The 16,122-nt window shown below is 58.1% G+C and overlaps 1 protein-coding gene across 2 annotated transcripts; it reads left to right on the forward strand.

Moving 5' to 3' along the window:
• Window positions 1-3,902: 3,902 nt before the first annotated feature.
• LOC121078017 (protocadherin alpha-2-like) lies at window positions 3,903-15,628 on the forward strand. 2 transcript variants are annotated; one of them, XM_040573712.1, is made up of 2 exons: window positions 3,903-5,586; window positions 13,658-15,628. In XM_040573712.1, the coding sequence occupies exons 1-2, from the start codon at window positions 4,989-4,991 to the stop codon at window positions 15,589-15,591; spliced, it is 2,532 nt and encodes an 843-aa protein (XP_040429646.1). In that variant the 5' UTR covers window positions 3,903-4,988; the 3' UTR covers window positions 15,592-15,628. The 2 variants fall into 2 exon arrangements, with proteins under 2 accessions (XP_040429646.1, XP_040429644.1); XM_040573710.1 differs by lacking the exon at window positions 13,658-15,628 and having other exon boundaries at window positions 3,905-12,379.
• The last annotated feature ends 494 nt before the right edge of the window (window positions 15,629-16,122 follow it).

Here is a 16,122-nt window from a genome sequence, read left to right on the forward strand (position 1 = left end):
CCGTGCCCGTTTGCACCGGGGTATGTGGCGACTCGCGAGGTGCTGCTACAAACGATATGGTTTGCAGAAGGCTGGGGCGCGGAGAGGTTATTGCATGAGCTGTCTCCACAGGTTGAGGAGCCAAAATGATAATCGCTGAAGGATGTCTCTGCATCGCCGCGGTCGTCCTGAGGAGGTGGGCTCTGACACGGGAGGGGGGGGGCCTTCCCCTGGAGCAAGAACCCGGGGCTGCACAGCGCATCCCTAAAATACTGGCACGTGACAAACGCTGGCTTCCATTACAGCACTCGGAGCAGCGCTATCCTAAACAAAGGCGAGCTGTGGACAAAGCATCCAGCGACAAGAGAGATGCAGAGAAAGAGCTGCGGCTGGCCATGCGAAGCCAAACCCTTGCCGGACTCCAGCGCTCGGATCAAGGCACGGCCGCCGCCAGCCTCCGCCGCCTGCCCGGCGCCACTTCGTGCTCACGGTGTCGCTGTCGCCCGCTAGAAGCCGCCGCGGCGCTGCCGGGATATTTCCTGTGCTGGAGGAAGGGCGAAGAGGAAGAAAACAGCGGATTTTCGCCTGCTCCCCTGCGAACGCTGCGGATCCCAGCCGGGGAGGGGGCCGACCCCGCCGAGGAGGAAGGGTTTAGAAGAGGCGGATTTTCCCCCAGCTCTCCGGCCGGGACCATCGCTCGGTGCCGGGGCCGGCATCAGGGCGCCAGCGGAAGGCTTTTGCCTGGCCCTGCGACACGTCCTGTCACCGCGCGAGTGACAGGCTGAGCGCCGGCAGCAACCACCCGGGCACAAAGCAATGGACATCGGCAGCAGCTTCCCTAAAACCGCCGGGTGAGGAAGGCTCCGACTCTGCCAGGGTCCTGAAGACAGAGGCGGAAAGGGGCGGATTTGTCGCTCGTTCCCCGCTCTGGGATCCTGGTTGCTGAAGGCGAAGCGCGGAGCAAACCCCGCGGCGCCTCCGGTCCCCGAGCGACCGCTCAGCGCCCGCCGCAGAGGGGCCGGCGGGCCCCCAGACCGCCGGATGGTTCCTTTCTCCGTGCTTAGGGCACTTCTGGATTTAAACGTTTTCGGTCTCGAGAAGGCTTTGAAACCCGATCTCCGCTTTTCTGGGCTGTGCTCGAACCTCCAGGCTCTGTCAAAGAGGCGTGAGGGACCCGCTCCGCGGGATACAGCTGTGAGTGCTTTCTTCAGTGCTACTTGGCTGCTCCTCATCGTTTTCCAGACCGAACCACGAGGCTAATTAGCTCATGTTTGGAATCCTAACATTTTATACAGATTAGCATCACTTCCAACCGACACAGACCCTCACCAGTTGACATACACACGGAAATCAAAAATTTCTTTGTTCACCGGCCCTTCAGGAGGCGACAGGCTCTTCGTCCCGGATCCCCGTCGATGGGGACAGTCACCCTGTGCCGGCTGGTCCGGAGCTGCTGCTCGGCCCTTTCCATCTCGGTGATGGAAAATGTCCTGGGTCACGGCACCGACTGCCGGAGCTGCGGCTTTTCTCCCTCCTCCGATTCTCCATCTCTTGCCTCAAAGCATAACTAAAGTCATGCTTTGAGTTCAGCGGGGGCCGCCATAGGGCTTTTCAAATCTCCCTCGAAAAGTCTGTCCGTCTCCACTGACTCTGTCTCCACTGACAGGTGGAGGCGAACCTCCCAGCCAGTCGGAGCTGCTCCAAATCCCTGCCGTTGGGCTGTACTTATTCTTCTAAAAGTCCAACTCTCACTCCGTGATCTCTGAAGATGGGTAGACTGAATTTGGGAGGCCCAGAGTCCTGGTTATTTCACACCCCTTTAGCGAGGCAGTCACCCCTTCTGTCAAATGCAGGAGGCTCGGAGATCAACGCCCAAGCCCTCAGTCAGCCGTCGTGGCCTCAGGGCGAGCAACACTCCTCGCCTTATGCTCAGTCCGAGGCACAGGGCGCACTCGGAGACTCACCAGCGTCGGAGGAGGGAAACTAAGCCATTAGACATTAGAAACTCCACCAGCTCGGGTGCTTTTTTTTGCAGAATCTTCTCAGCTCCTCCCTATGAACTTGGTGGCTTCACATTACAGATACAGGTGGTGTAAAAGGCAAGTTAGTTGTGCATCTGTGTTTACAATGCAATGCTACAATGCTTGAGGATTTGCCTTACCCTCTGCAGAAGCTGGATTTAATCAGAAAGTGAGAATCCCACGTGGGCTGGATTTGAGTACGGACAAATCTCTTCCAACTTGTAGGTTATCTTGGATAGTTTGTTTCTTTGTTTCCAGAAACATCTTTATCCCTAGCAAAGCTCAGATCTTCGGCATTGTGGGACCATTTATTCGAGCTGCTTGGTGGATATAGAAATTATATAGAAATGATGCAGACAACTACTCGTAACACAGGAGGAGGGACACCGTGTCCTCTGTCCTTGGTAGTAATTTTTCTCTTTAGCAATTGTCTTACCGATTAAAACATCCTACTACATTTTTTAAAGCAGTCTTAATTTAGACCTTACCACAGCTCTAAGATACTTGCAAGTAAACCAGTGCTGTTTTTGCCGACAACAGTAGTATGTTCTCATCCCTATGAATATGGCATGAAACTATTTGTCCAGAGGCGATCTACTTATTCCAGGTAAGTGGATGAATTTAGCAAGCGGGTAAGCAGGAAAAAAAATATATATCCTGCTTAAACACATCTCGTCCTGGATTCACGTGGAATGATCTTGGTGGCTTTGTTGACAGAAGATCTGTCCCAGCATCTCTTTCTATGCACGAGTCAAGACGCTGATCTCCACCCAAACCCTTACTTCCTTTTGCTACACGAAACTGAAACAAACAAACCAAAAAACAACCCTACATTTAAATCTTATTTTCCAGGAAATTCAGCAATCGGGAACGTGTCTCTGGATTAATTTTGCAAAATCGTGCCTTGTACATTCTTACTCGTGGAATTCCTCTGTTTGATAACAGAGGAACCATCTGCCTGCGCCTGGAAAAGTCAACAAAACGCTTTTACACTGGACGGGATAGATTTTGTTTCTGTCTGTGGTAATAACAGAGTGAGCCGCAGAAAATCCCTAGACTTAAAGAATGGAAAAAAAAGGACAAAACGTGCTGTGTTACATTCTGGGTATCGCAGGAACGTGTCCGTGGGCTTAGGAAGTCTCAGTCCCGGCTGCGGCAGTGTCTGCCAGAGGTCACGATTACCGTTCTCCCTGGGCTGCTCCGCTGGGGAGCAGTGCCGGAGGGAAAGACCACGCTTCTTCTTCGGGGGCTGAAAATCCACTGTGCTTCATTTGGAAGGATTTGGGTCAGGAAACGTGGTGTCTCTGAATGACTTCCTCGGGGCGATGAGCCTGTCGTGGGCCGGGATTAAAAAAAAAAAAAAAAAAAAAAAGTCAGTAAAGGTGCAAAGACGCAGGAGGAAGAAGCGTTCATCTTTTGCGTTCTGAGTTAAAACCGGATAAAGTCAAGACGGCATAAACCAAATACGGCGGGCATCAAGGACTAGATACGGATCTGGACTCGAGACATGATTGCTGTTCCTAGAAAGCCTGACTACCTTCAGCGGTGGATTTCCGCATGAACCGGCGAGAAGCCGGAGAGCAGCGAGGTCAGCCGGCACAGCCGTGGTCAGTGCTCCTGAACCAAGTTCTATGTGCGGGATCTGCAGGGATAAGACGGCGACTTGCTCCCGGCTTTAGCGCGGCTGCTGCCGGTGCGCCGGGCAGGTGACGGCGGATGCAAAGGTGGGCAGAGAAGAGCTGTGTAGGCAGGTGGTGGACTTTGCCCTGGAGCTTCAGAGGGTGGTCGAGAATCCTCTCAGTGCAGTGCACCCGGCTTTGCCGGGGACTGGGAGAGGGTAACACTGAGGGGTAACACTGAGCCACCGGTGGCAGCATCCCGCCCCGCCGGCGTGCCTGCAGAAGATGGCGAGCAAGAACGGCGAAGATACCCTTAAAAGCAGAAAATCTAAGCCCTGTCTCGTCTGAAGGAAGGATCTCGCCGGTAACACGACTCTTCCGCTTTCTCCCAAGGGACTGCAGCATCCACGCGTAATGTGCTTGTCTCCGCTCCCCTCCGCCCTCCCATGGTCCCCACTCCGAGAGGTTTGGAACTGGCGCTTGCGAGAGTTTGCTCTCACTTCGTGTCTCCTTTCCTTTGAGCGTTTCACAGCAAGGTTACTGCAACCCCGCACTGTCAGCAGAGCGGGCGGGTAACAGGGAACCTCCCCCGGGAAGGAGCTGTCGCAGAACCGCCCTGTTCCCACTGAAGGAAGCCGTGGAGAGGACCCAGCGACCGCGAGTGGAAGAAGGGGATCTGTTTCCCTGTTTCGACTTCGCCCCCTGCACACAGTCCCTGTAAGAGTTACATGATCAGTCTGAGAACCCGCTTCCCGGGTGTTTTGTCTACAAGAGAGGTTTAGATTTATTTGGTTGTAAGGTATGAATAGAACGGCATGTGAATAGAGCATGTTTTCGGAAACACTTCATTTAGACCTCAAGGTTTCTAACAGGAACACGGATCACGGTGATTTTGGGAGCTGTCAAATACATTCAGTACATTTCAGGGCATTATAGTTTCACTTGGAAAAGAACTGTGAATGATTAGTTGGTGTCACATTGTAAAGAAAACTACATGCACTTCTCCTGAACTAGTACAGTGAAAAGCGTTGCAGGTGAGTACTCGGCAACAACCTCCAACAGAAGTACGTGGAATGGAAAATGGCAAACCCAGAGCTAATCAAGGGCGATATGCAGAGCACGGTAAGAGGCAATATCTACAGACTGCCACATGATGCCGCTCTGACCTAATAAACGCACGATGAAAACGGGGGAGGAAGAGGGGAACACCCTCCGGTACCCGTGAGAAATAACTCAGATGACAGAGAGAGCCGCAAGGAAGAGGACGCGCCGCCATTGAAAGAGGATCCTAATACCGAGCGCAGCCAGAACCTCTCAATATACGCATCAGTACCTACATGGTGGAGAGAAGAGGAAATCGGTGACAGCAATGGGCGTTTGCGGAACTACACGGCTGAGGTGGGGGCCCGTGGTGCGGGTGCTGGTGCTGCAGGCGGCCTGGGCGCTGGGCGGCGGGCAGGTGCGCTACTCGGTGCCGGAGGAAGCCAAGGGCGGCACGGTGGTGGGGCGGCTGGCGCAGGACCTGGGCCTGGAGGCGGGCGAGGCGGAGGCGCGGCCGCTGCGGCTGGTGTCGCAGGGCCGGCGGGCGAGCGTGGAGGTGAGCGGGGCGAGCGGGGCGCTGGTGGTGAGCTCGCGGCTGGACCGGGAGGAGCTGTGCGGGAAGAGCGCGCCCTGCGCCCTGCGCCTGGAGGTGCTGCTGGAGCGGCCGCTGCGCGTCTTCCACGTGGAGGTGGAGGTCACCGACATCAACGACAATGCCCCGCTCTTCCCCGCCGCCACCAAAAACCTCAGCATCGCGGAATTAACGACGTTGCCGGGGTCCCGCTTTCCGCTGGAGGGCGCGTCGGATGCAGATATCGGAGCCAACGCGCAGCTCTCCTATACCCTCAGCCCCAGCGAGCACTTCGCTCTGGATTTGCAGCGGAGTGGTGAATATCGAGAGTCGTTATTCTTGGTGCTGACGAAAGGTCTGGACCGCGAGTCTCTGGCCGAGCACCGTCTGGTGCTGACGGCGAGTGACGGGGGCAGGCCGTCGCTGACGGGCACGGTGGAGCTGGTGGTGTCGGTGCTGGATGTGAACGATAACGCGCCCCAGTTCAACCAGTCGGTGTATAAAGTGCAGGTACTGGAGAGCGCAGCGGAGGGAACGTTGGTGGCGCGGGTGAGTGCTACAGACCCAGACGAGGGAATCAACAGTGAAATAACGTTCAGTAGAAGCAATACCTTTCCATCCGGAGGATTAAACCTGTTCGAATTAAACCTGCAGTCGGGGGAGATCCGTCTCCAGGGCCCCCTGGACTTTGAAGAAGTGCGCGTCTACGAATTACAAATCGAAGCGAGAGACAAGGGGACGCCCCCGTTGTCGGGGCACTGCAGGGTGGTGGTGGAGGTGTTGGACGTGAACGACAACGCGCCCGAGGTGTGGGTGACGTCGCTGTCGGTGCCGGTGGCCGAGGACGCGTCGTTGGGGACGGTGGTGGCGCTGCTGAGCGTGTCGGACCGGGACTCGGGGTCGAACGGGCGGGTGCGGTGCGCGGTGTGGCCGCCGTCGCCGTTCGGGCTGGTGGCGACGTTCGCGGGCTCGTACTCGCTGGTGCTGCGGGAGGCGCTGGACCGGGAGCGGGTGTCGGAGTACGAGGTGGAGGTGCGGGCGGAGGACGGCGGGGCGCCGCCGCTGCGCGCCAGCCGCGGGCTGCGGGTGCCGGTGTCGGACGTGAACGACAACGCGCCGGCGTTCGCGCAGGCCGTGTACACGGTGCTGGCGCGGGAGAACAACGCGGCGGGCGCGGAGCTGGCGCGGCTGTGGGCGCGGGACCCGGACGAGGCGGGCAACGGGCGCGTGAGCTACTCGGTGGCGGAGGGCGGCGCGGGCGCGGGGTCGGGGTCGGGGTCGGGGTCGGGGTGGCGTCCGGCGTCGAGCTACGTGTCGGTGGACGCGGAGAGCGGGCGGCTGTGGGCGCTGCAGCCCCTGGACTACGAGGAGCTGCAGGTGCTGCAGTTCGAGGTGCGGGCGGTGGACGCGGGCGAGCCGCCGCTGTGCGGCAACGCCACGGTGCAGCTCTTCGTGGTGGACGAGAACGACAACGCGCCGGCGCTGCTCCCGCCTGCCGGCGGCGGGCCGGGGCCCTGGGCTGCGGGCGAGGCGTCGGCGTCGGCGTCGGCGCCGGGGTCGCTGTGGGCGTGGGCGGCGTGGGGGGCGCCGGCGGGGCAGGTGGTGGCGAAGATCCGCGCGGTGGACGCGGACTCGGGCTACAACGCGTGGCTGCGCTACGAGCTGTGGGAGCCGCGGGGCAAGGGCCCGTTCCGCGTGGGGCTGTACAGCGGCGAGGTGAGCACGGCGCGGGCGCTGGAGGAGGCGGACGGCCCGCGGCAGCGGCTGCTGATCGTGGTGCGGGACCACGGGGAGCCGTCGCGCTCGGCCACGGCCACGCTGAGCGTGTCGCTGGTGGAGGGCGCCGAGGCGGCGCTGGCGGCGGCGGGGGCGGTGTCGGCGGGGGCGGGGCTGCGGCCGGCGTCGGGCGCGGAGGGCGGCGCGGCGGCGGCGGCGGCGGCGGCGGCGGCGGCGGCGGCGACGAACGTGTGGCTGGTGGTGGCCATCTGCGCGGTGTCGAGCCTGTTCCTGCTGGCGGTGGTGCTGTACGGGGCGTCGCGCTGGGCGCCGCGGGCGGCCGTGCTGTCGGGGCCCGGTCCGGCGACGCTGGTGTGCGCCAGCGAGGTGGGCAGCTGGTCGTACTCGCAGCGCCAGAGCCGGAGCCTGTGCGTGGCGGACGGCGCGGGCAAGAGCGACCTGATGGTTTTCAGCCCCAACTGCCCGCCGCCGCCCGGCCCCGTGCCGAAGGAGACGCCGCAGGAGCCGCCTGCTCGCCTGGACACGGTCAGTGCCACTCGCCCTCCTCTCACCCCTTAATCTTTCTCCGTTTTCCTCGCCCTTTAAAATCTTTTCCTCGCTCTCTTCTGCTCCTTCTTCGTTCCCGCTCGCAGCCGCCCCCTCGAAGCAACTGTGGCAGCCGGGCACAGTACCCGGTCCCGCGACCGCTTGGTGCTTGTCAGGTGCTCGAGCTGCGAGTGCCGACAGCGCTGTGGCCTGGGTCTATGCCCCAGCACGGGTCCTGCCAAGGGCTGTTGTACTCGGAGCCCTGCTCCTGCTGCCAGGACAGGGCCCTTCTGGAAACCTCTTGTGCTCTACAGGGTCAGCTGTGAAGCCATTTCTTCACGCGTTATGTCTGATACCTATGGTACCTGAATATTGATGTCTTTCCTTCTCACACACTGTTACAAAGGGACATGGTGCAGGTGAGCACCGCTGGTGTCTGTTCAACTTGTTCTAGTTGTGGCCATGTATGCCAGGTCCTATTATTGTGCTACTGTCTGTAATCAGCTGATGATGGCATTGGCATCTCTGTATTTGTGTCTCCAAGATCTCCTCATCTCCTGCTTTCGAACATCTTATTGAGGCTAGCTGTTCAGTATCTGAGTTTTTCTCACAGAGAATGAAATCAATGCCGATTTTCATTAGATCTGTCACAACATGGTCTCTGCATGTCCTGTTGGTTACCGGTTTGAAGCATTTCTGCTCGAGAATGTTGAAGGACTGCAGGCCAAGAAGAGTTGATGTGGTGGTGACTGTGCAGCAGGCACTATTGAAAGCTATTTAAGTAGCTGAATGACAAGCCTGCTGTTGTCGATTTTTTGTGTATTGTTTTTCTTCTTGTTGAGAACTTTGTGTGTTTTTACTGTCCTGTCAAGAAGAGATGACGAAGGTGACACTTGGGTCTTTGGGCTTTTCTGACTGTGGATTTGTATTCCTCGTTAGGGAAGTGGCATGTCACACATTACAAAGAGTCTGTGAGACATTGTTGATTTGGTATCATTGGAATATTTTGCATTTTTGTAGCTGTGATTGATGGGAAAGGTCCGTGAAATCTGAAGTGATCCATGGGGGTGGGAAGGGAAATCATGTAATCAGGTGGAGGTGAATGTGGCCATGGCAGTGAATGGGACCTGGTCATTTCCTGATGTGAACCATGAACTTGAAAAGGAAATCAAGTCTGCATTGCATGTCATAACACACGATGGAGAGATGCCTACTTGTGTTAAGAACACACATCTCAGTGGCAGATCATGGGTGCCTAAAGCAAATCCTGAGGCAGAATGTTGCCGGAGTGTTGCTGTGGAATACCCTTTCCCAGACTCCAAGAGACATGATTTGAAGGTCTTCCTTAACTTGAGACAGTATGTGGTGTTGAAATGGTCTGGATGTCATTTGAGGCATATTGCCTTTCATTAGTTGTGAATCCCTCTTTCTCCTCTGGAACATGTTGAATGAGAAGGAAAAGCTTCAGGCATCACAGAGAAGTGGACTAGGAAGTGGAGGGGGATGTGTTGTCCTCGTGTGGAGGGCTGGAGTTGCGTTAGATGAGGTTGCAGAGGGCATGTCTTGTGCAGGTCAGAATATGTCAGGGGAAGGCATTTTGACTCTCTCCCTATCCTGCTGTTGCATGGCTTCCGTGTAGAGTTGCAGTTGCTTGTGATCACCATGTCTCCACTCTCTGCAAGCCATGCTTGTGTCCCCCATCTCTTTTTATGCTCTTTGAAAATATACCGACTTTTTCACCCTCTTTACCACCAGAAAGTAGTTTGTAAAGGGAAAGATGCATCTGAAACCATGTTATACTTTTTCCCTTTATGAGTATGCCACTAGTGTGCTTTGCAATACAGAGGTAGAAGAGCACAGCCAGAGGTCAGGGCAAGAAAGAAGCTGGTTTGATGCATAAGCCGAGGTGTTTTGTTTGAGGATGGCTTCAGAGGATCTGACTGTGCCAGTTGTATGCATTCTGCAGTGACTGGCGTCGGTTGTGTCCTTGGAGTGCTGGTAAATGTGGCGTGATTGTTTCCTTGTGCCCAGCTCATGCTCATTACAGCTGGATGCAGTTGGTGGGTTGTCTGATGCTCATGATACACCAATGTTGGAGTCTTGCTCCTTCACACACAGAGCTGGTAATGGAACATGAGATAGGGGAGTACCTTTGGTGTTTGCTCAACTCGTTCTTCTTGTATTCTACTGCTGTTGGTTTTATGGACTTACAATCCCCTTATGTGTAATCCTTTTATTATTATTATTTTTCTTTTTTAATTTTCACATGTCTGTTGGCGTGCATCGAAGAGGTCCTCAGCTCCTGGTTTGGAACATCTTACTGAGGCTAGTTTTTCAGTATCTGAGGTTTTCTCTGACAGAATAAAATCAATGCCGATTTTGCTTCGAGCTGTCATGACATGAGCTCCACAAACGCTGTTTCTTTCTGTTGTGCAGCATTTACACCTGAGACTGCTGAATGAGTGCAAGACATGAAGGGTGGTGATGGTGGTCCTGCAGGCACTATTCTTTGTCATTCAGTGTGCCCTTGAAACCTTTCTAATGAAAATGTCTTTGGTTGGTTGGTTGTTGTTTTTTTTGGTTGGGGACCTTGTGAAATCTTCTTGCTATGTGTGGTTCCAGAAGGATGCCTGAAACTGTAGAGCTGCTGGAGTTGTGATGTTGGCACATTACTCAGAAATGCATTCCATGGAGGCACATGAAACAGCTGTACTCTCATCTTTGCCTGATTGTGGCCTTTTGTTCCTGACCAGAGAAATGGTTTGACATACGGTGTCCTGATTTCATGTGCTTTCAACATTGGCATTCACAGCCACCCCCTTCAGAAGCCCCAGAACTCTTCATTGAAAGAAGACGTAACACATACATGCATAGAGTTGATGTTATCCATAAGAGTGCTTTGCTTGTCAACATCTGGGGTGTTCTTTCACAAAATGAAATGAGCACCCATTGCCTTTTGGGCTGTCACACCATCACCTTTAGAAATAGTGTCCCTCATTCACCTGTAATGTTTGCATCTGAGATTGCTGAAGCACAGAAAACTGGAAGGGTCAGCTGCAGAGGGTGTGCTGGAGACAGCGTCTATGTGATCCTGTTTGTATGCTTCTCTGTGGTGCTTTCATTGATGGGAAGGTTCTGCAAAAGCTGGAGTCAGCCTTGGGGTGTGGCGAGCAAGTGTGGTATCTGGTGGAGGTGAACATGTCAGTGGCACTGAGTAGGACTGGGCCATTTTGGATGTTCCCAGGGTGATCTTGAGCAGGGTGATCTTGCCTTGTGTTTGCTTGCAACTTGCTGGAAGTTGATATTTTCCTGGGACGATCTCCCTTTTTGCAGTGGAAGTGAATGCTGAGCACCTTAAGGAACCTCATGCTGAAGGTGACACGTGGACGTCCGTGGTTCCCTTGCTGAGAGCAGGACGAACACTGCATTTCGATGAGGCTGGTCAGGGCCTCATCCCGTCAAGGTCTGTCTGTCTCCAAGGAAGGCTATTTGTGTCAATCCCTGGCCCGGGGTTCCAGGGCCTCCCCAGGTTCTGTGTGGAGTTTTGTTGTTGTCTGCCCACTTGGTTTTCCTTCATGTCACTCTTCTGTACCATAGGCTTGGATTTGCAGCAGTCTGGCAGATGGCCTTTGACTCCTGTGTTCCTAAGCATGAGGAGTGGCGGCTCCAGCAGGAGCTGCTGTAAACATTGTCCATCGGTCCAGCTTTCTCCGTTTCACTCTGAGATTGCTGAGCCAGTGAAAAACCTTGCGAGTGCCGTTTGTGCAGGGGGGAAGGGCCTGGCAGTGGTGGGAGAAGGCGAGGCTCTGCAGAGGGTGATGCTCAGAGGTGGGTTTGGAGCTGGATTGTTTCGGTGGTGTGGAGCATTGTTCAGGTGTTGTAGCAGTGATTTTGTGAGCGGCACGGAGAAGGGGTGGCCATTCAATTGTGGGGAGGGTGGTACTGAGCAGGAAATGTGTGTGGAAAGGGGTTGGAACCAGAGTGTGGCATTGGCCAAGAAGTGTGGAGAATGGAAAGATGTGGTCTCTGTGTTTATGATGTTGGAAAAGGTTGTGTTTCAATGAAGGGGAATGGGATCCTTTGGTTTTCTTCTCTCCTGCGTGACAGCTTCCCGTGTGATAGCTGTGTGTCATGGAGCACCTCACACTCTCCCATGACTGGGGAGCTTTTGATGAGCTTGATGATTTCTGTTCAGTCCAGCTTCCCTAGAAATCACTGAAGATTTTGAATGAAAACTTCTAATTTAAGCCAATTTTCCATGCATGAATCTATTCCTTTTTCTGAGCAAGCAACCACTGATGCTGCCTGTAAGTTGTTCACATGCAAAAAAAATATGTTTGAGAGACAGATGTATGTATTTTTTGCTGTTAAAAAAAAAATAGTGAAAGACTCACCTGAGCTATATGGAGGTCTTGGAAACTGTTTGCAGTTGGCATCCAGGTCGTCTGGTGTGCAATGGCTCATCAGAGAAATTCCTGGGGAGACATGGTCCTCATGACTGCTAAGGGATGCCGTACAGAGCAGAATGGAAGGTGGTGACGAAGAGGAAGAAGACGTCTTGCCTCGGAGCATGTCTGAGCTAGATTGGAAGAGTGGTGCAGGCATTTGGAAAGCATTTTGACAAAGGAGGAAAAAAGATGAAGAGGAGGAAGAAGAAAAGGAAAAGGAGAGAGGAGAGGAAGAGAAGCAGATGGATAGAAGGAGTGAAGGAAAGGAAGGAAGCATGAAGAATCTGTAGGATGGATGAAAGAAGTAAGAGAAAAGGAAATAAAGAACTGAAAGGATGAAAGAAGGAACTGGAAGACAGGTAGAGAACAAATGAAGAAAGAATCTGAGAGAAAGAAAGACAGAAGGAAGAAGTCGAGAAGAATGCAAGCAAGCAAGAAGCAAGCAAGACAGAGAGTGGAAGAGAAACAAAGGAGGAAAGAGCCAGGGAAGGAAGGAAAGGAAGCAAGAAAGAAATGAAAAGAAGGAAATTTAGGAAAATACGGAAAGGAAGGAAGCAAAGAAGCAAAGACAGAAGGAGGAAAGAAACGAAAGTTGGATAGTAGTGAAAGAAAGAAAAAAGACGCTCAGAAGAAATTAGGGAAGCAAGAAAGCAAGCAAGACAGAGAATGGAGTAGAAGCAAAGGAGGAGAGAGACGGGAAAGGAAGCAAGTGAGGAAGAGGAGCGTCCGTCGGCGTGGTGCGTGCAGGGCTGGGAGCCGGTCGGTGTGCGGGGAGCGTCGTCTGGAGCGCAGCGCTGCGGGGCTGTTGCCCCCTCGTTAGCGCTGCTGTCTCGGCCCGTGCTGGGCTCGGTGTCGGCGGCGTCGCCGCGGTGCGTCCCGCGAGTGCCGGGGGTGTCCCGCGAGGCGGGGGCGGTGTCGCTGCCGTGCTGGCGGCGGCGGGCGCGAGTGAGGCGGCGGAGCACACGGTGTCGCTGCAGGCTCAGGAACGGCGCGGGAGCGGCGGGAGGGCGGCTCCGCCCCGGGGCGGCGGGAAGGGCGGCTGTGCGCGCGGGGGGAGCGGCGCGGGGCGGGCAGGAGAGCGGCGGCGGCGGCGGCGGCGGGAGCCGTGCGGGGCGCGGGCGGCGGCGGCGGCGGCGGCCATGTCGGTGTGCGTGCGGGCCGTGGTGCGGGTGCTGGTGCTGCAGGCGGCCTGGGCGCTGGGCGGCGGGCAGGTGCGCTACTCGGTGCCGGAGGAAGCCAAGGGCGGCACGGTGGTGGGGCGGCTGGCGCAGGACCTGGGCCTGGAGGCGGGCGAGGCGGAGGCGCGGCCGCTGCGGCTGGTGTCGCAGGGCCGGCGGGCGAGCGTGGAGGTGAGCGGGGCGAGCGGGGCGCTGGTGGTGAGCTCGCGGCTGGACCGGGAGGAGCTGTGCGGGAAGAGCGCGCCCTGCGCCCTGCGCCTGGAGGTGCTGCTGGAGCGGCCGCTGCGCGTCTTCCACGTGGAGGTGGAGGTCACCGACATCAACGACAATGCCCCGCTCTTCCCCGCCGCCACCAAAAACCTCAGCATCGCGGAGCTGTCGCTGCCGGGGTCCCGCTTTCCGCTGGAGGGCGCGTCGGATGCGGATATCGGAGCCAACGCGCAGCTCTCATATACCCTCAGCCCCAGCGAGCACTTCGCTCTCGATGTGAAATCTTCAGATGATGGTAGGAAGTCGCTGTTCCTGGTGCTGACGGAAGGTCTGGACCGCGAGTCTCTGGCCGAGCACCGTCTGTTGCTGACGGCGAGTGACGGGGGCAGGCCGTCGCTGACAGGTACGGTGGAGCTGGTGGTGTCGGTGCTGGATGCGAACGACAACGCGCCCCAGTTCAACCAGTCGGTGTATAAAGTGCAGGTGCTGGAGAGTGCGGCGGAGGGAACGTTGGTGGCGCACGTGGGCGCCACAGACCCGGACGAGGGAATTAATCACGAATTTTCCTTCAGCATCGTCAGTTCAGTTCCTGCTTCCAAGAGAGATGTCTTCAGTATAGAACCGCAGACGGGGGAGATCCGTCTCCGGGGCCCCTTGGACTTTGAAGAAGTGCGCTTATACGAGTTACAAATTGCGGCGAGAGACAAGGGCGTTCCGCCGTTGTCAGGGCACTGCGAGGTGGTGGTGGAGGTGTCGGACGTGAACGACAACGCGCCCGAGGTGTGGGTGACGTCGCTGTCGGTGCCGGTGGCCGAGGACGCGTCGTTGGGGACGGTGGTGGCGCTGCTGAGCGTGTCGGACCGGGACTCGGGGTCGAACGGGCGGGTGCGGTGCGCGGTGTGGCCGCCGTCGCCGTTCGGGCTGGTGGCGACGTTCGCGGGCTCGTACTCGCTGGTGCTGCGGGAGGCGCTGGACCGGGAGCGGGTGTCGGAGTACGAGGTGGAGGTGCGGGCGGAGGACGGCGGGGCGCCGCCGCTGCGCGCCAGCCGCGGGCTGCGGGTGCCGGTGTCGGACGTGAACGACAACGCGCCGGCGTTCGCGCAGGCCGTGTACACGGTGCTGGCGCGGGAGAACAACGCGGCGGGCGCGGAGCTGGCGCGGCTGTGGGCGCGGGACCCGGACGAGGCGGGCAACGGGCGCGTGAGCTACTCGGTGGCGGAGGGCGGCGCGGGCGCGGGCGCGGGGTCGGGGTCGGGGTCGGGGTCGGGGTGGCGTCCGGCGTCGAGCTACGTGTCGGTGGACGCGGAGAGCGGGCGGCTGTGGGCGCTGCAGCCCCTGGACTACGAGGAGCTGCAGGTGCTGCAGTTCGAGGTGCGGGCGGTGGACGCGGGCGAGCCGCCGCTGTGCGGCAACGCCACGGTGCAGCTCTTCGTGGTGGACGAGAACGACAACGCGCCGGCGCTGCTCCCGCCTGCCGGCGGCGGGCCGGGGCCCTGGGCTGCGGGCGAGGCGTCGGCGTCGGCGTCGGCGCCGGGGTCGCTGTGGGCGTGGGCGGCGTGGGGGGCGCCGGCGGGGCAGGTGGTGGCGAAGATCCGCGCGGTGGACGCGGACTCGGGCTACAACGCGTGGCTGCGCTACGAGCTGTGGGAGCCGCGGGGCAAGGGCCCGTTCCGCGTGGGGCTGTACAGCGGCGAGGTGAGCACGGCGCGGGCGCTGGAGGAGGCGGACGGCCCGCGGCAGCGGCTGCTGATCGTGGTGCGGGACCACGGGGAGCCGTCGCGCTCGGCCACGGCCACGCTGAGCGTGTCGCTGGTGGAGGGCGCCGAGGCGGCGCTGGCGGCGGCGGGGGCGGTGTCGGCGGGGGCGGGGCTGCGGCCGGCGGAGGGCGGCGCGGCGGCGGCGGCGGCGGCGGCGGCGGCGGCGGCGACGAACGTGTGGCTGGTGGTGGCCATCTGCGCGGTGTCGAGCCTGTTCCTGCTGGCGGTGGTGCTGTACGGGGCGTCGCGCTGGGCGCCGCGGGCGGCCGTGCTGTCGGGGCCCGGTCCGGCGACGCTGGTGTGCGCCAGCGAGGTGGGCAGCTGGTCGTACTCGCAGCGCCAGAGCCGGAGCCTGTGCGTGGCGGACGGCGCGGGCAAGAGCGACCTGATGGTTTTCAGCCCCAACTGCCCGCCGCCGCCCGGCCCCGTGCCGAAGGAGACGCCGCAGGAGCCGCCTGCTCGCCTGGACACGGTCAGTGCCACTCGCCCTCCTCTCGCCCCTTAGTCTTGCCCTCTTCCTCGCCCTCTTCTTCTCCGTCTTCATTGCCTGTGTCTTTGCTCTGTACTCTTGACCTTTCCCTGTTCCTTGCCCTATTCTTCTCCGTCCCTGCTGCCATCCGTGCTCCCGCTCGCCCCCTCGGAAGCGGTTGTGGCAGCCGGGCACAGCCCCCTGGCCCGCGGCCACTCGGTGCTCGTCAGGTGCCCGAGGTGCGAGCGCTGACAGCGCTGTGGCCAAGGTCTGTGCCCCAGCGCGAGTCCTGCCAAGGGCTGGTATGCTCGGAGCCCTGCTCCTGCTTTTGGGACAGGGCCCTTCCTCTGGTGTACGTGGAGCACCTGAACACTTGCTGATGAATGATTTCCTCGTGTATTTGGTCAAGATGTGGTGGTTGTGGAGGGGTCAGCTGTGAAGTCTTCTCTCCATGCATGATGCTGGAAAATCGTTTTATCTGATGCTAATGACACAATGATGTTGGTTTTTTGCTCCTTCTCACCCACAGTTTGAAATGGGATGTGTGGCAGCTGAGCACCATTGGTG

This window comes from Cygnus olor, chromosome 14 (assembly GCF_009769625.2).
Source record: "Cygnus olor isolate bCygOlo1 chromosome 14, bCygOlo1.pri.v2, whole genome shotgun sequence".
Taxonomy (NCBI): Eukaryota; Metazoa; Chordata; class Aves; order Anseriformes; family Anatidae; genus Cygnus; species Cygnus olor.

Bases quoted from the DNA above. Each gene is read 5' to 3' on its own strand.
- LOC121078017 (XM_040573710.1), top strand. From the start codon at position 4,989: ATGGGCGTTTGCGGAACTACACGGCTGAGGTGGGGGCCCGTGGTGCGG.